The 23,741-nt window shown below is 44.1% G+C and overlaps 1 protein-coding gene across 2 annotated transcripts in view; it reads right to left on the bottom strand.

Moving 5' to 3' along the window:
* ARID1A (AT-rich interaction domain 1A) overlaps window positions 1-23,741 on the bottom strand; it is a 3,912,194-nt gene that overhangs the window by 749,815 nt on the left and 3,138,638 nt on the right. For both annotated transcript variants that reach the window (XM_044084256.1, XM_044084266.1), the window contains exons 15-16: window positions 779-926; window positions 558-683 (exon numbers count right to left, since the gene is read on the bottom strand). In XM_044084256.1, the coding sequence (XP_043940191.1) occupies window positions 558-683; window positions 779-926 (274 nt within the window). The remainder of the gene's footprint in view (window positions 1-557; window positions 684-778; window positions 927-23,741) is intronic.

Below are 23,741 nucleotides of genomic sequence, written 5' to 3'. Positions count from 1 at the left end.
GCCTCATCTTGGCCTTAGAGCAGCCAGGCCTCCTTAAACAACTTGTATGTACCAAGCCCAGGGAATATTCCCAGTCCTAGCCTCCACCTGGGCTTGAAGACTGATCCAGACCAGCACCCTTCAACCCCAAAATAAATAGAAAGACCCATTATCTTGGCCAGAGGAACCAAGTACTTTTTAGTTAAGTGAATAGTTAAGTGGAAAAAAAAAATCTAACAAAGCAATGATGAAAATATGCTCTGCTAATTGGCAGCATGTTCCATAACGCGTTAAGTGCTGATTTATAACAGTAAAAATAATCTCCTGGACAAAATATCACATACTTAATGCTGCAATAAAATGTCAGTCACCCTTATGCTGAAAGATGTTCAAAACTAGCTATGACAACGAATTACACAATTTCATTTTTTTTAATTTGTGCAGTATTTCAGAACAGCAGTGACAAAACTTAGAGGCTGGTCAATGGTTGACTTCAGAACCAAGGATGGCAGTAGATATACTATTATTCATACCTATTAAATGTGATGGTAAACCAAGTACATGTACATTAAACTCACCGCTGCTGCTGAGGAGGGTAACGGTTTGGGGAGTACATCCCAGACTCCGCACTGGAAGGCATCATATTTGGCTGTGCTGTCACTGGTACACTCATACTGCCTTCAGGTACCATACCAGGTTCTGGTCTACAGTTGGAAGATATTTTTCCAGTTATGAAAAGTCAATGGTGAACATACATATTCTTTTTTTAAAGATAAGTACAAATAACATTCATACTTGCCTTCTATCATACGGGGTTCCATAAGAATACTGTTGCCGTGGTCCCATTCCCATATTGCCCAGGCCTGCTGCTGTGTTCCGACTGTAAGGATCTCCCAGTCCACTACTAGGGCCCTGCCCAGCAGGTATAAATGGGTCAGTTCCAGGAGCTGCAAAAATAAAATGACCTTTGTTACACTAAACTTAAACAATTACCACCACATCTATACATTGCACCTACATTTCTGAACACAGCATGTAATTCTGTGTTAAGCAGGCACGTCATAAGGAAGGTACCTACAATATCAACAGATCTTAAAAGAGGTTTTCTGTTAGTAGTATTTTAATTATGAAAGCACTCTATGCAGCCTTAAGTTCCTTTTGGGGATCACTTATTAAGACATCAGTACACAGAAGACCATGTAGCTCAATGTCAGAAGAATGGTTACCTTCATACCCAGTTGTTTATTAGCTGTAAAGGGCTTCACTGACTAACAAGCAGGACTCGGAGGACAAATGCGGTGGTAAAACCAAGTACATTTACAAACCCTGACAAATCTTTAACCCTAAAAGCAACAATACAAAGGAGCTGAGGGGATGGTCAGTAAACTTGGTGAGATTTATGATGATCCTTTGGGCACTATTACACAACAATTATATTATAGCAATAACCCATGCCTGGGTGTGGGTAATGCTGGATTTACCCACGGTTGGCATGGTTTGGTCTCGAGGGCGAAGCCCAAGGGAACAAACAAAGCCAACCGTGGGTAAATCCAGCATTACCCACACCCAGAAGTGGGTTATTGATATTATACAATGACATTATTTAAGAAAAAAAAATAATTACTTTTCTTAAATAATGGCATTGTATAATGCCTCCTTGCTGCCCTTCCGCAGCTGTCTGGTATTCATGAAGTTCTGATGTACTGCGCATGCCTACGCAGTACATCAGAGCTGTGGGCAAAAGCAACGGAGAAAGCAAGATCTCCATTGCTTTTTACTGTTTCCCTATGTTAAATGGGTTTAACATAGCGAGACAGGTTTAAAAAAAGCAACGGAGATCTCCGTTGCTTATTTTAAAGCTGTCTCGCTATGTTAAACCCATTTAACATAGCGAGACAGGTTTAAAAAAAAAAAGCAACGGAGAAAGCAAGATCTCTGTTGCTTTTTACACACTGTGTCGCTATGTTAAAGGAGTTTAACATAGCAAGACGGTGTTTAAAAAAAGACTTATACTAATGGAAAAAGTCCGGGTGACCGGACCTTTTTCCATTAGTATAAGTCGATTTACAACGTGCACGCTGACCAATCAGTGTGCACATTTTGGAATATTAATGGGGGGGTCATGGTATAATTCTTATTACCTCAGCCATGCAAATGTTACATGAAAAATGAATGCTGAGGTGTTGCATAACAGGGCAGCAACAAAACAAAGTACAGTTGTGTACACTTACCACAAACGTAGATGTTAGAGCCTATTCGCTGTTGCAGTCATCACATTTGGGTTATCCCGGCCAGGGTAGCCCTCGACCAGCCCGAATACCACAGACTTAGTATTTCTGCGTCGGTTGCTGTTGCTTCAGGACTGACGTCAGGTCGTCAGTAGTACAAAGTAAGGCAGCTGACGCCATTACATCAGTTTTTCTTGCTCTAACCTGTCAGGAGCCCCCAAGTGGGAACCAAGATCTGGTGAAAGAACCTCACTAGTAGAAAGTATATGTATGGTAAGTGTACACAACTGTACTATGTTCTTCATGTTTCACTGCTGCAGTCATCACATTTGGGTTGATTCCCAAAGCTGAGGAAAAGGGTGAAGGCAGTCAAGGAACTAGGGGTTGGCTAGGATGCCCTGCAAGACTGTAGAGGCAAACCCTGCCCTGGATTTGGAGAAGATAGGCAGGTGGTAATGTTTGGTGAAAGTGTGAATAGATGTCCAGGTGGCAGCCTACAGGATGTCCCTGGTGGGGACTCCTCTGAGGAAAGCTGCAGACGTGGAGGCTGCTCTAGTGGAGTGGGTCCTGACCCCCTTGCTGGGGAGGCTTTCCGTGTTGCTTGTAGAAGAAATGGATGCAGTGTGCTATCCATTTGGAGATGGCTTTTCCCTCTGCCGCTGCAGCAAAACTAACCAGCAACTGATCAGACTTTCTGAAAGATTTAGTCCTGTCTAGACAATTTGAGCTGTTTGTGCACATCTAGAGAATGCAGGATTCTTTCCCCCTTGTCCTTTAGGTTAGGGAAAAAAGGTGGGCAAATTAATGGATTGGTTGAGAGCCACAGTGGACACCACCTTGGGCATGAAGGATGGGTTAGTCCTGAGGTATACCCTGTCAGCATGGAAGATGATTAAGGGTTCCACAGCCATGAGTGTTTGCAGCAATGAGACCCTTCTGGCTGAAGTGATGGCCAGAAGGAAAGCTGTCTTCCAGGAGAGAAATTTTACCTCTGCTGAAGAGGCAGGTTTGAATGGGGGGGAAGTGGTGAGCTTTTCCAACACAAAGTTAAGGTCCCAAGCTGGGGCTGGTGCTCTTCTGTGTGGCCCTAAGCTGCTAGCCCTTCTTAGGAACTGTTGATCAGAGGGTGTGAGAAAAGGGGCTGCTCAGTGGGAATATGAGCAGAGATAGCAGAGGCATGAATTTTAATAGAGGACAAGGAGAGTCCACTGTTTAGCAGGTCAGCTAAGTAATCCAGGATGGGAGGGAGGGCTGTGCTGTACTGGCTTCCCTTAGCCTGAATCCAGGTGCTGAACCTTTTCCATTCATCAACATAAGACGTTCTAGTGCTAGGGCATCTGGCCTCACGTATAACATCTAGAAACTATTTGCTGGGGTTGGCAGATTGATCGGGGGTTAGGGAATAATCCAAGCTGCCAAATTGAGTGTCTGCATTCGGGGATGCATGAATTCCCCCTCCTTCTGGGTCAGGAGGTTTGGGATCTGAGGTAAATGCCAAGGTGGCAGAAGGGACAGGCTGCGCAGCAAGGGGTACCTGTGCTGGCAAGGCCAGTCCGGAGCTGTAAGAATTGTCCTTGGTTTTTCCTCCTTTATTTTGAGCAATACCCTGGGGATGACAGGTAGTGGAGGAAAGGCATAGACAAATAGCTTGACCCAGGGGAAGGGCAGAGCATCCACTTTCCAAGCCATGCTGTGATGCTCCCTGGTGCAAAACTTGCTGCGCTGACGGTTGGTGTAAGAGGCAAATAGGTCGACCTTTGGGGTGCCCCATTTCTGAGTTATTAGGGTGAAGGTTCTTCTGTTGAGCTGCCACTCATGTGGGTCCAGAAGATTTCTGCTTAAGTGGTCCGCCACAGAGTTGAGGGAACATGGGAGGAATTGTGCTAACACGTGGAGATGCATGCCAGAGGCTGAGTGCAAAAGGGTCATGGCCAGCCTGCATGAAGAGCAGGACTGAGTCCCTCCCTGCTTGTTGATGTACCACATCACAGTTGTGTTGTCTGTTTTGATCAGGATAGATCCTGGGGAGAGAAGGAGCTTGAAAGCTATCAAGGCGTGCTGGACAGCTATCATCTCTTTTTGGTTGATGTGCAGATGGATTTGCTGTGGGCTGCATTGGCCCTGTATGCACCTGCCATCCAGGTGTGCACCCCAGGCATAATCAGATGAGTCTGTGGTGAGGGTCTGGGCAGCGTGGGGTGGTGAGAAAGGTAGTCCCCTTTGTTGAGGGAGCATGCTGTTGCCCACCAAAGAAAATCTTTTTTGAGGCAAGGTATTACAGGAATAAGAGTCTCTGAGGTCTAGAGAGTGTTGACACCAAAGGCTTTTTAGATACCATTGAAGGTGGCTAGTTGAGAGAAGGCTGTCAGGAAGGTTTGCTTTACTGGTGTAAGGAATGCCATCTGGGATGCTGTGTCCCGGCTTGCTACCAGGAATATAATCCTTTGGGTAGGTAGCTGTTTTGGATTTATTTTCGTTCATTGTGTCCCGCGGGGAGGTTAGTAGGGACTTTACAAAGGCCAGGTGCTTGAGCAGCTTTTCCTGGCTGTCAGCCTGAATTAGGCAGTCATCTAAGTATGGGTAAATCTGGATATTCCTTAGCCTGCAAAAGGCAATGGCTAGAGCCAGACATTTTGTGAAAACTCTGGCAGCAGTATATAAGCCAAAGGGAAGCACAGAGAACTGAAAGTGCTGAGATCCTGCTCTGAAATGGAGATATTTCCTGCATGATTCCCCGATAGGAATGTGGAGGCAGGTCTCCTTTAGTTCTAGGGTGGCTAGCCAAGCATCTTTGGAGAGCATGGGTAGCAGCTGCTGGAGGGTGAGCATTTTGAATTTTGGGATCACCAGGAAGGTGTTTTAGAATGGATAGATCGAGGATGGGGTGCCAGGTGCCCTCTTTTCTGGGTACCAGAAAAAGTCTGGAGTAGAAACCTTGGCCTTTCTGTTCTGCAGGAATGTGCTCTACTGCCCTCATGGAGAGGAGGGAAAGGACTTGCTTTTGCGCCTCTGCCCACTGGTTTTGAGGTAGACCTGGGAACCCTTTTGGAGTTGGAAGGGTGTGAAAAGAAAATTTGTATCCCTGGGACACTATTGTTAAGCACCCAGCGGTCATTACTAATGGTGGCCCATGTGTTTGCATGAAAGGAGAGCTTTCCTCCTAGGGGTAAGTGGGGGTGGGCAGAGGGAGGGGGTGGGGGAAGAGAGTCATTGAGAGTTCGTACCATAAGGGGGTGGCTAAAAACTGCCTGGTTTAGAAGTGGAGGTAGTCCACTGCTTAAATCTCTGCATTCTCTGTGGCTGCTGTCTGTGGGGTCTGGTTCTCCAGGGTCTGGGCTGAGCTGGCTTGGTGGGAGCAGGAAAGGACCAGTAATTGGAGGAACAATGTCTGCTGAATCTGGGTGGCTGGACATGTAAGAAATCTTTAACTGTCTGCATAGATTTTACTCTTTCTTCCATCTTTTTTTTTTTTTTAAAGACCTCTTCTGCCTTAGTGCCAAATAAGATGTCTTTGTGCAAGGGAGCATCTAACAATTTAGATTTAACATGGTCTGGCAAGGGCTGTTCCTTAAGCCATGCATGCCTTCTACGGACAGAACCGGTGACTGCTGCCCTGCAAGAAGCATCTAGGGCATCAAAACCACAGTGTAAGGTGTGTTTAGTTACTTGACTTGCAGAATGCATTAACTGTTGCAACTCTTTAGATTCTGCACAAGCAGTAAAGGAAGACATTTTTTGTTTGAGGAGTTCCAGGGTATGTTGCTGAAATTTTAACATATAGAATTGACAATTTAGTGCTCTGATAGCAAGAGTAGCCGAGGTGTACACTTTTTTTACCCCATCTGTCTAGTGCTCGGGAATGCCTATCTGAGGGGGTGGGATTCTTAGCAGAGGTTACTTTAATTCCTTTAGGCCCTTAAGAAATTACCTCAAGGTCAGCAGTAGGATTTTTAAAAAGAAATTTGTGAGAGTCAGGTACTCTAATACTGGTCTGTTTTTCTGAGTACAGGAGGGAAGGTGTCAGGAGTCAAGTTAGATTCCAGGAAAACATCCTCCACAACATCCAGGACTGGGGGGATGGCCAGGGGTCTGTGCTGTGGAAGATGTAAAAATTCCCAGAGTCTTTTAGACTGAGGGTAGTCCTGACTTTCCCATTGGAAATGCTACCTTAAGGTGTGCAGAGTTTCCCCAAAGGAAAAATCCTCTGGGGGAGAAGCTGAAAGAATGGATTCTTCTGCATCAGAATCCTCATAAGCAGAGAGGGGTTGCACATGTCTTCATATTCAGATGCATCAGAGTCATCGGACTCCTGTTCAGACAAAACTACAGGGGACAGATCTCTCTTTCTTTTGGAAGGGGTACTTGGCTTTCCCTGATCACCATGATAAGGTGTTCCGCCATTTTAAGCATTTGAGATTGAGGCAAGGCAGCAGGTGCCCGAGATTGGGATGTTGGTTTATTGGGTGTGGTTCACAGCCTGAGCCTAAGAAACTCTGTAGTTTTCGAAAGGACGGTAGTCGCGAAAGCCTTCCTCAGAAGCCAGTGCCAGCTCAGCGGCTCCGAACCCATCCACGGTAGAGACGACTGCAGGATCCTTAGTTGAAGAAGAGTTATGTGGCATACCAGACTCCCAAAGGGTCTCGGTAGTGGCCTGCGACTCCACAGAAGCAGACATCAGGGGCTGCAAAAGCGCTTCATTGAGGACCGGAGAACTGACGACTAGCTTAATGGAAGCATTGTCAGTAGGTTTGGACCTATGCGGTCTGTCTCTATCTTTACGTTTTATTCAGATCATCTGCTGTTGGATGGCTGACCAAAGCCATACTGGAATTAGAGGACTGTAAGCGAAAATATCTAGCTACAATAAGGGCGCGACGACGTATAGTTCTGGCATTGAACAAAGCACAACAGCGGGGTACGTTGTGGTTTGGGCCTAAGCAAGTGATGCAGTAAGAATGAAAGTCTCCGTGTAGTATTTGCTTTCCACAGGCAAGACAACTGTGAACTTTTTCTGACATCGGTTAGTGCAAGAAAAAAGGATCCCCAATGGGGTACTTAGCTTTAGAAGACTTCAGCTTCAATTCGGAAGATGAAACTCACATAGCGGCTGATCAGCACTCATGCAAACTGCTTCTGGCTCCATGGCAAGAAAGACTGATGTAATGGTGTCGGCTGCCTTACTTTATAATACTGACTACCTGACGTCAGTCCTGAAGCGACAACAACCAATGCAGAAATACTAAGTCTCTAGTATTCGGGCCGGCCAAGGGCTACCCTGGCAAGGATAACCCAAATGTGATGACTGCAACAGTGAAACACGAATATATGGTCTTTAATGGAAAGTAAAACATTTATGTATTTATTTTTGTTTGTTAAACTGGCAGGTAAGCTGGTCCTGGGGTCTTTTTTATATGACAAAAACCAAGGATGGCAGTAGATATAATACTATTAATAGATTTGAATCTATAAAAACTAAACAATTTACATTACCTGTATGCCTAAGTGATTACATCTGAAAACCACACATTACAAAATGGCACTTAAAGATTTTACTCAGTTCAATAATATGGAGCAACATTAAAATACACAATACATAATGGTACTTCACAGCAAACTAAATATACGCTAAACTAATACAAACTGCATTTGTGTGTTTACCGTAACATTACATCTGATGTGCAGGCCAATCCCCATTAACGATCAGGATTTTAAGGCTATCAGGACTTAGATGGGCATCAGAAACTTTCTCAAGGTATCAGCCCTTCCCTTATGTATGCAACACTTTGCTTGCCGCCCTTCTACAGATCTCGGTCAAGCCACACTAAAGTGCAGACTTGCACACATTACCACCACGGATCCCTGCAAACCACCTCTACTGTAAGGTGGGGGTGGGAGGTGAAGAAAGACTGTATATGTTAAAAGCATGGTGCTGTTCTTCCCAATTTAACTTTATGGTAAGCAGATAAAGTACAGTTGTGTAAGATTCATAGGAGTTTACTAGACTAATGGCCCTAGAGACCTTACAAGCCTAGCCATATTTATTCCAAGTTGCCTCAATTGTCGGTGGTTAGGTGATTGAAGTTCAAAGAGGTAAGGGTCTATGATGGTCAATAACGACTTCCTCCATCCAGACGAAACACAGGCACGACCACAGCAGCAGTGGACTGCAGTCACCCATCCATTGATCCAAGTTATGTTTGAGGGTCGGGGGGGGCTCTCTTTCATGTGAACTGGTAGATTGTTCCAGAGAAGTAGTAGTCTCTGGGAGATGCATCTCTCTCTCTCCTCAAGTGTGACCTGTTCACATCAGTGGCAAGGTTCAGATCCCTGCAGCAAGTGATCCTCCTGCAGTTTGATTTATGACTGTGTAGCATTTCCATCAAGGCTAGGTCAGAGACTGTCCTGTAAGCAAGACACAGGTCACTCCTTAGCAACATGTAGGAGACAATACAGTAACAGGACTTTCAGTCTTTCTGTGCAAGACTTGCTTTCTGCACCCTGTACATTCTTTGTGAGAAACCTCTGTGGTTTCTCCAATTGTTGCAGGTGTCTGGTGAGGTACATACAAAAGGGAACATCTACCATAATAGTAGATGCCCAACTGATCACTGTTGCAGTATTCCAATACGTGTGGGTTATCCTGCCAAGTTTAACCCGATGTCCATCCAGCGTATCAAAACCAAAAACCTTCTTTATGCACCACGTCTGGTGTACGACTTCAGCCCAGTGGTGCAGTGGTACATAAGTGGACACATGGATGTCAGATCCTGAAGACTACCTTGCTCCAAGTGGACCACGGAGAAAGCTAGAATGTACTAAAAGAAAAAAAAAAACGTGTCAAACTGAGGAGGTGGGGAAGGTAACTGCCCATCTCGGTCCACATATCACAGGAACAGAGAAAAGATGGGGGAAGGAGGGAGGGAAGCTATACTGCAACAGTGATCAGTTGGGCATTACTGTTATGAGATGCTCACAACTGTAATATGTCCTTCCTTAGATCACTGTTGCAGTATTCCAATACTTGTGGGTGATTCTCAAAGCTAAGTTACCTTTGGTGAAAGGATTGGAAATAGCAGTGCTATTAGTCTAGCAGGACAGATCTAATGAAGGCAGTCCTAGATCTGGGAAATGCATCTAATCCCTAATCCTTAGTGAAATGGGTACTGACGTACAGGTAACAGCCTTAGAATAGACCTGGATTCGCCGCCTCTGAAGTAGGCATCATAAGAGATGGGCTGCTTTAGTGGAGTGAGCCTTCACTCTACCTGGCAGTGTCTTATTTTGGAAAGTGCAACAGAAGTTGATGGATTTGGAAATCCAGTTGGACACAGTCTGCTTGTAAACAGGGCTCCTCAACTTACCCTCCTGAATATTTGGGGGGGGGGGGGGGGGAGTTGATCAGTCTTCCTGAGTTTTGTTCTGTACGGGTATAATTCTTTGCTTCCTATGTACATCCAAGGAGTGGAAAAGCCTCTCATCTCTGTTTTGTGGGTTAGGGAAAAAGTTAACAAAAGGATGGATTGGTAGAGTGATAGATCACTTACCACTTTGGACATAAAAATGTCGGGTTAGCCCATAAGGAAACCCTGTACTTGTGGAAGCTAAGTAAGGGTAAAATAGCCATCAGGGTTTGCAACTCAAACTCTTCTGGCACAGGTAAGTGTGACTGTTTTCCAGATACAGAATTTTAGTGAAGCTGAAGCCGCTGGTTCAAAATGTGGCCAAGTACGTTTTTCCAGAACAAAGTATACATATCTCAGGGAAGCAGTATAGCCTTCCTAAGAGGATTCAGGTGAAAGGTGCCTTTTCGAAAGGGACCTCAATTCTGGAGAGCTATGGTGGATTAGCAGGTGAGCAGAAGTAGCATACAAGTGGGGCCTGATAGAGAAATAGGTCAGACCACGTTTGAGCAACTCTCACATGTGACAGAACAGTAGGTATAACCACTTGATGTAGGCCCTCATTCTTCTTGTGACACTATTATAAAAATATTTTCCACTTGGAGATGTAAGATTTTCTTGTGGTAGGTTTTCTTGCCTCCTGAAGTACATAGAGCACATCCTCTGAACACTAGTGTCTGAAAGGAATTAAGATTCTACCACCCAGGAAGTCAGGCTGAGAGACTGCAGGTTGGGAGAATCAGATAGCCACAGTATATGCGAATAAGTGCACTTTGTGGGGCAGTTTGGTGCGATTTTCCCTGGCCATATGTAGAAGGAGGGAACCAATGCTGCCTTACCAAAAGGGTCATTAGCAAGATTTGGGCTTTTTCCTCTGTTATTGGTGAAGTGTAAAGAAATATCCCAACTCCCAGTTGAAAGACATGGCGTATGTCCTCCAGGCTTGGTGATAAAGGGTTCTGGAGCACAGTAGTCATGGTTCTGGTTATATCAGAGATGTACTCCACTTTATGAATTATGTCCAGACAGATCTCTCTGTGTAATATCCATTTGAGAGGGTCTTTTCTGAAAGTATGACAACTGTAAGTACAGGCTTGCTTCTATGGTTGTGTCCTTTGGCATCAGAACTAGCATGCACAACTGTAAGACTCGGTGCTTATTTGTTGATGGCAGAGGTGTTTGCCTGTGAATGCCTTCAGGGAACATGGGCTTCAAAAGGTAAGAGTTGACTTGTAGGGCTTGGAGAAGTGTTCACTTCCTTTACACTGTGTAACTTGATCTCTCTGGAGGACCACCGTCCTTGAACTCTTGTGAAACTTTGTTCAAGCACCCCCAGGCCAGGTCATACAAGTCTGTATGGAGGTCCTAGATGGGTGTGGGTGGAAGAGAACTCCTGTATTGAGCTGAACCTGAGAGATCCACCACTGTGGCTCCTTCTTCATAAAAAACAAGAAAGGAATCTGAAGTCCAGAGGATGACAGTGTTGACCAAATGGACTTCAAGTTCCACTGGATCTTCCTAATGTGCAAAATGGCATAAGGAACCAGCTGAATTGTGGCTGCCATTTACCCTAGGACTCTTAGAATCTCTCTTGCAGAGGTAGGACATGGTAGGAAGTAACTGGTCAAAATCAGAACTTTTGCCTGAGGGAGGAAGGCTGCCATTGACAGAGTATTCAGTCTGCAACCTAAGACTGCTATACTTTGGATAGTGTCAGAGAAGGCATCCTGAAGTTGCGAGTCCCAGTCTTCCCAGTAAAGACATAGTGAAGTTGAGATGAAACAGTAGTGTTTCCTGGGATGAAGCCTTAATTAGGTCACACAAGGATAGGAAAATCTGGACCCCCTGGGATCTGCAAAAAGCAAAAGTCAGAGCCAGACACTTTGCAAAGACTTTGGGAGCTGTACATCATTCAAAGGGTATAGCAGAGAACTGAAAACGAAAACACGAAACTGAAAACCTGAGGAATTTTGTGGTGAAAAGGGATGTGCAGGTATGCATCACTCTGGTCTTGGGAGACTAAGAAAGCCTGAGGAAGGTTTAGAGAAGTAAGGTCTGTAGAGAGAGCATCTGTAAAGCTGCAACTTCTAAAGATGTTAAAACGGGTCTACTTCTAATGACTGGCTACCACACACACAGCAGACTTTCAAATAACCAAGATGGAAAGAACAAAACTGCAGAATCCTGAGTGACAACTGCTTACAAGGCTAAGTAAGCACTTGGCTAACATGCCCTGATCTCCACTGTAGTGCGATCCCAGAGTTGGTACATTTAGGTAGGGGAAGTGAGGGGCATATACTTGCCTCGGTGTTGTGTGTTTACTTACCCTTGTTGTTCGGGTTTCTGCAGCTTCTTTCTTTTCGTCTCAGTTATTTGAAAGTCTTCTATGTGATAGTCTATCATTAGAAGCAGACCCGTTAAGATATGACAAATCCACAATGGGCCTCGAGGAGGGGTTGATGCACACGGCTTGCAGCTTAGAAAGTCTAGCACAGGAGACAAATGAGGGCCTTCCACACACGAATTTCAAATCAACCTTACTACTAGTTCAAAAGGAGGAAAGAAGAGTGGTGCAAAATCTTACCATAACCATAGATATCCCTCTCTTCTATATGCTACAGTATTCATAATATAAGAAAGCCCACCTCGAGCTGACTCAGACATCTGGCCAGTATCCAAAAGCCTTAATGCTACTGTGAGGGACATGCTACGCCACACTACACAATGCGTACGTCACCCATAGAGAGACGGGTATAAAGTGGATGTCAGCAGGCACCTACCTCAGAACTTTTCTGCCACCTATCCTAGTGCCTGCTCCAGACGTTCACTCACCACAACAGTTGTGTTCCAGTTACCAGATAAGTCCCCGTTGGGGTTTTAACTGTAGGCCATACTGAAAAAAAAAAACGTTTCTGCTTGCTCATTTGCTTTCAAATAATGGGTCTTGGGGCAAAAAAAAAAAAAAAGGGTTAAGAACAGTGATGACACTGTTAGCAAAATTTTGAAGGGCTTCAGATGCTCAAGTGACTTCTTTAGAAAATTAAGACCTAAGCAGAGAAAACCCTCTCTGACTAGGCCATTAAAACACTTGGAAAATGACTTTGGACTTGTCCAGCATGGCATTCTGAATGAATCTTGGGAAAGAGAGAGACAGGCAGAGCAGAGCCCCAGGGCTACTCAATCAGCACATCCCTTTGGTGAAATCAGAAGTTGCATTTAACACTACAATGCAAACACACAACAGCAAGGTTTCTGCCAGCTTTGGAAAATATTTCCATGGTACTGAGACAGGAAAAACTCATGAGCCATCAGTAACCATTTGCTGAGCTTGTTAATTACATAATTGGGCTTTCCTAGGAAGTGTTTGCTATTAGAAAATGGTTTGTAGATGTACATATTCCCAAATCATCACTGCCTCCTGACATGGGGTAGAAGTGGGCAAGGTCTTGCACATCGTTGGAGTGACTCATCTACTACATTTCATCACACTTGCATCAACGGTACAATTCATCAGAAAGCTGCAATGAATAACACAGGGTTCACAGTTTGCATTTACACTGCCAGTAAATGAAGCAGACAGTGGTTTTGCAATGATCATGTGAAAGTGGGATACAGCCTAGAGTCTGGTTTAGAGTCTGCAATACAAGTGAGGTTGCACATTTTAGTAACCCATACTTGGCTAAGCCACCTGGTCTGACAGCTGACATCATTCTATTCCTAGAGTTCAATGGATCCCACTCAAGCAAGTTCTTGTGTAAAAGCACCCAAATGGATGTGATTTCGTACACGAGTTCCACGGCCATGAAATACAAGACAAAGACAACAGTCTAAACAAAGAAAATATTGCTTTTTGGAGAGACATCCTGTCTAATGAGGAGGAAAAACAGTGCAAGACCAAGTATCCAAAGGAACCGACTCGTAGAGACTTCCTTGCTGAAATCAAACTGCTCCTTGTTAAGGCAGCAAGGAGCCAGTCATTAAAGTTAAAAAAAAAAAACACCCCCGGCTCTCTGCAACCATGGGTAAGCATATGAATACCCTGAAGGCCAAACGGGAGCGTTAGGAATAGGTAATGACCGGTTCCTACCCTGAAGCAGGGAACCTACTGGACACATTTGTGAGATTTTTACAAGATGTGTTTTCTAGCAGTCCAAAGAGAATTGACAGGCAGGAAAAGCATGACTGCACCATGACTATACAAAAACATTCTTTTGGGACAAGCCCCCTTCACAGATGCACTAACTTTACTATGCTTACTATTCACAATTACTTTATATCTACATACTTAACCATATAAACAAACCATGAATCTCTATAAACAATGAAATTCTACTTGCAGTTACTTCTTTTGTCCACTTCATCTTCTCCAACACAAAAAAAGAACAATGCAGTTTTTTTGCTATCCAGTTCTTCCACTAACATAATACTAGATGGTGTCCAAACTAAAAAATATAAAAGTCACCACCACGTCAAATTCCAAGCGAAATGTTTATTAAAACACAATTCCCAACAAGACTTAGCACTTTCGCCTGTTGCATACAACCATCATCAGAGTCACTGTTCTTGGCATTAAGTCTAGTTAATACAGTAACAAGACACCAATCAGAACTAAGCAATTAAAAACAGTCATTTTAAAGAAACAATACAGGCTGCCTACCTTCAGACTTATAAAATGTAAGCAGTTGTACAGGTTAATGTCACATCATTAAAATACTCAATACATAGAAAGACCAAAAAATAATGAAATAAATAATACATATAAAAGCTATATCAAATGAATGTTGCCCCTAGCTTCAATACACTGGCCACAGATACTAGATGTTTTTTTCTGGACTTCATTTCTTCTCTCACTTCAGCAGTCCAAAAAAAAACCAAACCATACAATACAATGTGGACCGATACACTGTTCACTCAATTATTCAATAATCTCACTTTATTGAGCTTTCTTTTGTTTGTCCTCCCAATACTGAGATCTGGTTCAAATATATTCTTGCTGTATTCTCCTAGTCCATTCCTAAGCTGCTCTCTGACACCCTTTTTGGAAGTAGCCCTAAAATTGCCCTAAGCCCCTTACTAAAAGTTAACCCCCCTCCCCCCGGCACTATCCCACCAGCATTCAAGCATGCTGTTATAATCCTGCCATCTAAAATCACTTCTCCCAACAAGCTGAATGATTACAGACTTATTTTTAATCTATCTACTATTGCCAACATATTTTAAATTTCTTAACAAAATAACCCACACTTTTACAAAACTACTTATCCACATTAAAGTACAGTTGTGTACACTTACCATAAATATAGATGTTAGAGTGTATTGCCTCTTTTTCTTTGCATTTTTTTAGGTATTCCAGTAGCAGGATTGCTAACCGACGACATATCTGGATAGTTAAATCTTGAGCCAAAATATTTAGAAGCAAAAAATATACAGACGTTTGATAGTGCTTTGATTAAACTTAGCACAAAACCGACAGCAAGGCACGTTGTGGTCAGGGCCTAGGCAAGGAATACAGTACAAATGAAAATCCTTATGAGGTACTTGCTTCCCACAAGTAATACAATTATTAACTTTTACTGACATCGGGTTAGAGCAAGAAAAAGTTTCCCCAACGGGGTACTTAGCTTTTAGTTCTGAAACTCGAAAACAAAAATTTCAGGAGTTTGCCGACCGGCACTTGTGAACTGCTTCTGCTTCAGGCACCACATGTCATTACCCCAGTCTTTTTTGCCATCTGCTGCATGTTTTATACCCCCTGACGACCTGATGTCACATAAGAAAAGACAGCAACTGACGTAGGACCCAAGTCTTTGTTAATCAGGCCGACTAAGGGCTACTGCAAGCAGACAACCCAAAAGTAATGAATGCAACAGTGAAACACGAAGAACGTCTGACAGTGCATGCAGCCTGCTTTGAAGCGTAGGTATCTTCTGCAGGATTCCCTGATTGGGATGTGCAGATAGGCTTCCTTAAAATCCAGTGTTGCCAACCAGGCATCTTTGCCTAGCATAGGAAGCAAATGGTGAAGAGTTAGCATCATGAATTTTGGAATCATCAAAAAGGTGTTTAAGACAGAAAGGTCCAGGACAGGATGCCAGGAGTTGTCTTTTCTGGGTAGCAGGAAAAGTCTTTAGTAGAAACCTTGTCCATTTTCCTCTTCTGCCACAGTTTGAATAGCCTTTATGCTTAAGAGAGAAAGTACTTGCTTTTGAGCCTCTGCCCACTGATTTGGGGGTAGATCTGGCCAACCGTTTGGGGTTGGTAACACGTGGAAGTGAAATCTGCATCCTTCGGAAACTATATTTAAAAAACATTTGTCCTGGGTAATGAGTTTCCAGCTTTTGGCCTGCAGAGCAATCTTTCCCCCTAAAGGAGCAGTCAGTTGAGAAGTGCTTGGAAGTTTTAAAGTTAAGTCACTGAGACAGCTTACCACAGGGGGGACCCGTCTTACTACTCCCTGATTTGGAAGTGGGAGCCCCCCACTGCTTAGTCCTGTGCATACCCCGGGACTGAAGCCTGGGTGTTCTGCTGTTTCTGGGTTTGGACTTAGAAAGCCTGGAAGAGGCAGGAAAGGACCAATTCTTAGAGGGCCAATGCCTACTAAATCTTGGAGGCTGTACTTGTAGGAAATCTTTAACAGTTTGCATAGATTTAGCTTTTTCCTCCATCTTTTTAAGAACAACTTCTGCTTTGCTGCCAAACAGGCGGTCCTGATTTAAGGGAGCAGCCAGCAATTTAGCATTAACATGAACTGGCAAAGATTGCTCCTTAAGCCAAGCATGCCTTCTAAGTACAGACCCAGTGACAGCAGCCCTGCAAGATGCCTCTAGTGAATCAAAACCACACTGCAAAGTATGTTTTCCAACCTGTTCAGCAGAATGCATTAAATCCTGTAAATCCTTATTTTCAGCACAGTCAGGAATCAACATCATTTTCTGTTTAAGCAATCCAATAATATGCTGCTGATACTTTAACATATGAAACTGGCAGTTTAAGGCCCTAATGGCCAAGGTTGCCGGAGTGTATACCTTCTTACCCCATTCTTCCAGTGCCCTTGAGTCCCTGTCAGAGGGGGTAGGATTTTTGGCAGTAGTAGCCTTAATGCCCTTGGGTCCCTGTGAAATGGTCTCAGGATCCGCAGTAGGATTTTTAAAAAGGAACTTGTGAGAGTCAGGAACCCTGTAATATCTATCAGGTTTTCTGGGAGCAGGAGGTAGAGAGTCAGGGGCCAAGCTAGATTCCGAAAAGGCATCATCAACAATGTCTAGTACAGGAGGGATAGCTAAAGGCCATTGTTGGGGCAGGAGTAAGAAATCCCTAAGCCACTTTTTAGAATCAGAGTAATCCTGGCTTTCCCAATGAAAATGCTCCCCAAGAGTATGCAAGGTTTCACCAAAAGAGAACTCCTCTGGGGGAAGGGGGAAGCAAAGGGAAGAGATTCCTCTGCATCAGAATCCTCATAGGTAGATAAGGGTAAATCTTGGTAATCAGAGCAAACAGAAATTTCAGAATCTTGGTCAGAAGTATCATAAGCAAATTCAGTCCTAGGTCTCTTAGAAGGGGAAGATTGGCTTCCCCTGATTAAAGTGATAAGGTCTTCAGCCATTCTTATCATTTGTTTTTTAGGCATAGGGACCTGACCATGTGTGGTCTGGGCATCTGTGTGCTAGGCATGGCTTGAGTTTTAGGCCTTGAAGAAGAAGATGGCATTGTTTCAATATGCAAATCAGTAGGCCTGAATACACCCTCGGAAGCCAGTGCCTGCACAGTGGCTCCGGACCCATCCAAGGCACAGACATCCGCAGGTTCCACAGTTGAAGCATCTCGCGGCATACCGGACTCCGAATGGGTCTCAGTAGATGCCTGCGAATTTGAAGTAGTGGGTATCAGGGGCTGAGAAAGCGGCTGAGTACCGGTGAACTGGCGACTGGCTTAGGAGAAGTGTCGCCGGCAGCTTTGGACCTTGGTGGCCTGTCTCTGTCTTTATCTTTGCATTTTTTCGGAATGTCGGTAGTCGGATGGCTTACCGAAGACATATCTGGATAATTGAACCAAGTATCAAAATATTTAGAAGCGTAAATATACAGACGACGAATAGTTCGTTGCTTAAATAAGGCACAAAACCGACAGTGAGGGACGTCGTGGTCAGGGCCTAGGCAAGGAATACAATACAAATGAAAATCTTTATGCGGTATTTGCTTTCCACAAGAAATACAATTATTGGCTTTGACTGACATTGGTTTAGAGCAAGAAAAAGTTTCCCCAACAGGGTGCTTAGCTTTAGTTGAAGACTTCGGTTCTGAAACTCAAAAACGAAAATTTCAGGAGTCGGCCGACCGGCACTTGCTAACTGCTTCGGGCACCGCACGGGAAGAAAGACTGATGTAATGGCATCTGCTGCATGCTTTATACCCATGACTACCTGATGTCATGGAAAATGAGACAGCAACTGAGACAGGACCCAAGACTTAGATAATCAGGCCGACTGAAGGCCACTGCAAGCAGATAACCCAAATGTGCTGACTGCAACAGTGAAACATGAAGAACATCTGTCTATTCTTAAAATGGCCTGCAGCTAGTCTAGTACTTACGAACCTAACAGGAAAAGGGCTCCCCATTTGCATTCTCCCACTCTGACTCCCTTCCTAGTTGAGGATGGAGAAGTACAGTCGGCTTTTGCTTACTGGCTTTTCTTTTGATTTTTTTTTTTTTTTTTTTTTTTTTAGGTTCCCGCCAGAATCTGCTCGGTCTCCATATCTTTGCTCAAACAGTGGAAAATACTCTTAATGTAACTGGATATAACAATTCAAAGTTCACATCACCCTCTACATCACTGCACTGCTCTAATGAATACACTCCTTTTCTGTTTGGTACACAGTGAATAGCCATTTTCCACAAAACTCTGGTTTCCTTTCTGTCACATTTCTGTCAAGAGCAGTTCTGTTTGCTGAAAAATTTGCAACTTGGTTACAACAGGTGCCGTTTCCAAATTAATGCCTTTTAGGTCTTTTACCAGTTTTTAAATTGGCATAGCTCTAATCAAGGTTTTGGCTCAGTCAGCAGTCATCTTGGAAGTCCTAAATGTTACAGTTCCTGACATGCAACATACAACAGTTCACAAAATTCTTCTTAGTAGTCTCACAATAAGTGTATCCCATTTAACATTCACACAACCGATATGCAATATTTATACTGTTTATCTTGCTTAATCCTGGAGCTTCTAAATTCACTTCTATAGAAACCAACAGCCTTTTAATCCTATCACACTAAGACTACATACTGGCAGGTTTCTAGCTGCTGCTTGTGATGCTACATGATGTCTCTCACTGCTTGCTTTAAATTTCATTTCTTCTGCTACTGATAATTCTCAATATCCTTATGGACCACTTAAATCCCAGTACTTTGCTCTGATTATCCCATCACTTCCTTTCTAGTTTCCCATTTTCTGTCTACATTTCTCTTATCAGCAAAGAAAAAAAAATCCACACTATTCTGTACAATCACTTACAAAGAGATTTTCTGTCTAAAGAAAATGCACACCTACTTTTACGATGCCCTTTTAGGAATATCCCATATTTCACTATTTAATTTTCCATTTCTGTCCTTGGCTTTTTACTTAATCACCACAAAGAATAGTTGTGTAAAATCTTACCATAACCATAGATGTCCTCCTCTTCCATGTTGCAATATTCATACTGTGGGACTCTCCGCCTCAGGCGACCTGAACGTCAGCTCCTATACAAAAGCTTTCAGCCTGGTTGCTGTAGGTGCATGGGATGTCATACGTAGGGTCATAAACCAGGAGCCTTAAATGTGACGCCTGCACGCACAGACCTCAGAACTACCACGTCAGACAGTAGCCTAGGAGGTGCCAAAAGATGTCTTTCAGATAGGTGAAATGCCACAGACTGACCCAGAATGGGCCTAGTGTTCGTAGGGGCTCAATGGAATCTCTAGTCCTGTAACTATTTCAGAAGGGGGAGAAGGAGGGAGGGAAGGAATACTGCAACATGGCAGAGAAGGACATCTTTGGTTATGGTAAGATTTTACACAATTATCCTATGTCCTTCTATTCTCATGTTGCTGTACTCATACTGTGGGAGAGTGTACCACAGCTCAAGAAAGAGGAAGGGTGGAGGTACAGGTGAAGGATTCCAAAAATCCTTGCAGGATTGCCCTGGCAAAACCTGTACTGGCTCTGGAGATATGGTCCAGTTTGTAATACCTGGTGAAGGTATGCACAGTGGACCAGGTGGCTGCTTCAAGGATGGTAGCTGTGTCCAAGCCTTTAAAGAAGGTTTTGGAAGAAGCTATTGCTGTAGTAGAATGAGCCTTGAATTCAGGGCCTTTCTGTGGTATGAGTAGCAGAAAGAAATGTTTTTTTCTGATCCAACAAGAAATAGTCTGTTTGGAGACTGCCTTGCCCAGGGCTCTGGGATGGAAGGAAACAGAGTTTGTTTGATTTTCTGATTGCCTTGGTTTTGTCCAGACAAAATCTTAATTGCCTGTGAACGTCCAGGAAGTGTAGTATTCTCTCCCTGTCATTCTGAGGAGAGGAGAAAAAGGTTGGTTAAGTGAATGGATTGATTTAGTGAAAGTTTGTTGACCACTCTGGGCATGAAGGAGGGATTGGTGCACAGGGTCACCCTGTCTCTATGGAAGATAGTGTAAGGGGGGGCATCCCCTGAGTGCCTGCAGCTCTGACACCCTTGTTACAGAAGTGAGGGCTACCAGTAAGACTGTTTTCCATGTGTACATATGCAGTGATGCAGAATTGTCTGGTTCAAATGGAGGTAGCGCAAGTTTCTCCAGGATATAATTCAGGTCTCAGGGTGGTGGAGTAGGCTTTCTGGGAGGTCTTATATGTAAGACTCCTTTAAAGAACAATGTAACACCTAACCTGGAGAGTAAAGGAAGTTCCAGGGGTAAAGCAGGCAGAGATAGCAGAGAGGTGCACTTTCAACTGAAGAGTATGAAATGTCTGCTTTAATCAATTCACACACACAAGCTAAGACTAAAGGGACATCCACTAGAAAGGGGGGTCCTTATGCCTTTGGAGACACCATATGGAGAATCTCTGCCATTTACAAATGTAGGATCTCCTTGTATTAGGTTTCCTGGCCTCCTTCAGGATACACAGCACGTCCTTTGTGTAGCAGTGCCTGAAAGGTACCAGAAGTTCATCACTCAGACAGTTAAGTTCCACATCTCTAGGTGTGGATGGATGAAAGTTCCCTTCTGCTGTGTCAGTAGGTCCACCTTGTGAGGCAACCTGTGGTGATTGCCCTTGCCAAGTGACCAAGAAGGGGGAACCAGTGCTGCCTTGGCAATAGGGAGTCACCAGCAAGATTTTTGGCATGTCTCTTCTGACCTTCAGAAGGACTTTCTGAATAGGAGCGAAGGGTGGAAAGACATATAGAAACAATCCCTTCAATGAGATGGTGAAGGCGTCCACTCTCCAGGCTAGTGGAGAGTGGTATTTGGTATAGAATTTTGTCAGCTGTCTGTTCAAGGGGGAGGAAAACAGATCTACTTGAGGGGTACCCCATCAGTAAGACAATGTCTAGGAAAAATTCCCTGTGTAACATTCACTCGTGATGTAGAGAGAAAGATCTGCTTAGGACATCTGCCTGCTGGTTGTCCTGGGAAGGGATGTATGTTGCCTATAAGGATAAGCTGTTATGTAAGGCTAATTCCCAAATTTGTATTGCCAGCCTGCACAGGAGGTAGGACCTGGTCCCCCTTGTTTGTTGATGTAACACATGAAAGTGGTGTCATCTGAGAAGATTATCAGCGGATCTGGCTGAAGGATAGAGAGAAAGGCCTTCAGGGCTAACAAGATGCTTCCTTAGGAGGGATGCCTGCCAAGGTGCTTGTACCTTGAGTCCCTTCATGGTAGCCCCCCAGCCCAGATCCGATGCATCTGTGTGCATGTGTTGAGCAGGTGTGGGTGTGAGGAGAGGAAGCCCTGGATTCCTTTGAATTTGTTGTATCCACCACCTTAGTTCTGTTTGTAGACAAGGATGGAAGCGTATTTGGAAGTCTAAAGGATGGCTGTGCTGGGACTATATGTTCTTTAAATACCACTGAAGTTTCCTTATGTGCATTCTGGCTAAAGGGAGCATGGGGATGGTGGCTGCCGTAAGACCCAAGAGACGCAAGAACTGTCTTGCTGACAGCTGTTCTGTGCAGAGGTCGTCTTGGAAATGGTTTATCAGGGAGATTACTTTTTTTGGGGGTAAAAATGCCTTAATTAGGTCTGTCCAAATCCTGCAACCTAGAAAGACTTTGCCTTGTTCTGGAGATAGGTATGATTTGGGAAAGTTCAGAGTGAAACTTTGCCCCTGAAGCAGGGACATAAAGAACTGGAGATGCTTTTTGAGGATCTCTTCCTGTTCTGCTAGAATGAGAATATCGTCCAGGTATGAATATATCTGTACACCCTTGGTCCTGCAGAAGGCTATGGTGGGAGATAGGCATTTGGGGAAAAACCTTGGTGCAGTGGACAAACCAAAGGGCAAGGCAGTAAACTGAAAATGAGAGCAGGCCCCAACAACCCATATTTCCTGTGGTTTGGGTGTATGGGGATGCAGAGATAAGCCTTCTTCAGGTCCAAAGTGGCCATGAAAGCTTGCAATGGCAGTAGTGGAAGCAGGGTATGTAAAGACAGCATTCTGAAAGAGTGGACTTTTAGGTAAAGATTTAGGATGGAAAAGTCCAAGATTGGTCTCCATGGTCCATCCTTTTTGAGAACTAGGAAAAGTCTGGAGTAGAAACCTTTTCCTTCTTGCCCTAATGGGATGGGATATATGGTGCCTTGAGCCTGTAGGTTCTGGATAATATGAGGAATTAGGTGGAGCTGATTTTTGGGTGGGATAGGAATGCTCTGTGGGTTGGGTTTTTTCTCCCAGGATAGGAAATATCAGTTTTCCACTATTGCCAGCAGCCAGCTGTCTGAGGTCATTTCTTTCCACAGGGGCAGACAATAAGAGAGATGGGAAGACGGGGGGAGTAGGACAAGGCAGTCGTGCATTTTTGCCATTATTTCTGTCCTGAAAGAACCATATTTGGGCTGGTTGAGAAGAGGTAGTCCTTAACGAAGGTGGCCTCCTAGTCCTACTAGAGGAAAGGGGGGCCATAGAAGGAGCCCTTCTGGCACAGGATGTCTTTTACAGGACAACTTCTGTAGAACTTATGTAGGTATGGGAGAGACCAGCACATGTTTAATGTCCTGCAGCTTTTTGATTTTCTCCTGCAGATTTTTAAAAAGATCTGAAGATTTTTTTTCCAAATAAATGTTATTGTCAAGAGGGGCATCTAGGAGTTTTGACTTGAAATCCTCTTGTAGAGGTTGGAGCCTAAGCCAGGAGTATTCATGCATAACTGATGCAGTTGATGAAGCAGAGGCTTCTGCTGAATCATAACTACATTCGATAGTGTGTCGGGCCACCTGCTATGCCACAGATAGCTTAGGTGCTACTTCAGTTTTGTTAGGGGAATCGGGCAGGGAGTTGAGAAGCATACATGCTTGGGAAACCAAGTCCAAGGAAAATTTAACCATATGAGTTTGGTAGTTAATAGCTCTGAAGGCCAGGGTAGAAGAGGTATAAGTTTTCTTGCCCAGTCTCCCTATAAATTTACTGTCTTTATCCGAAGGCAACAGATAAGAGGAAGGGAGCAACCTAGATTGCTTACCTGAGGCCACAGCTATGACAGCAGGGTCCGCCAAGGAGGGCTTTACCAGGAATATGTGGTCCTCAGGCACTTTATAGAAACGGTCTGGTCACTTTGGAACAGGTGGCTTGGAGTCAAGGTTCTTTGAGCATGAAGCAAATGTGTCAAGGTATGCAGGGATCACCGGGGGAAGGCAAAATCCTCATCTGGAGAGTAATATTCCAGGGCTGAAGCTATTTGTGAAGCATAGGAGATAGACTCATCTGAGCAAGATGAGAGGGCCGCCTCCTTCCTGGGGGTAGGAAGGATTTAGGTAGCAGAAGTAGGCCTTGGACTGAGCAAAGAAATGGAGGAGGCTGAGGTTGGTTTAGGCCTTAGGGCCATGAAGGCCTGCATCAGAGAATGAGCAAAGGACTGCCAGTCCGGTTGACTTTCAGGTAGAATAGATAAATGCTTAGCTTTC

This window comes from Protopterus annectens, chromosome 1.part1, assembly GCF_019279795.1.
Source record: "Protopterus annectens isolate FY-2018-M chromosome 1.part1, PAN1.0, whole genome shotgun sequence".
Classification (NCBI taxonomy): Eukaryota; Metazoa; Chordata; order Ceratodontiformes; family Protopteridae; genus Protopterus; species Protopterus annectens.
The sequence above is the reverse complement of the archived record's forward strand: the minus strand, read 5'-3'. Positions and strand labels throughout refer to the sequence as shown.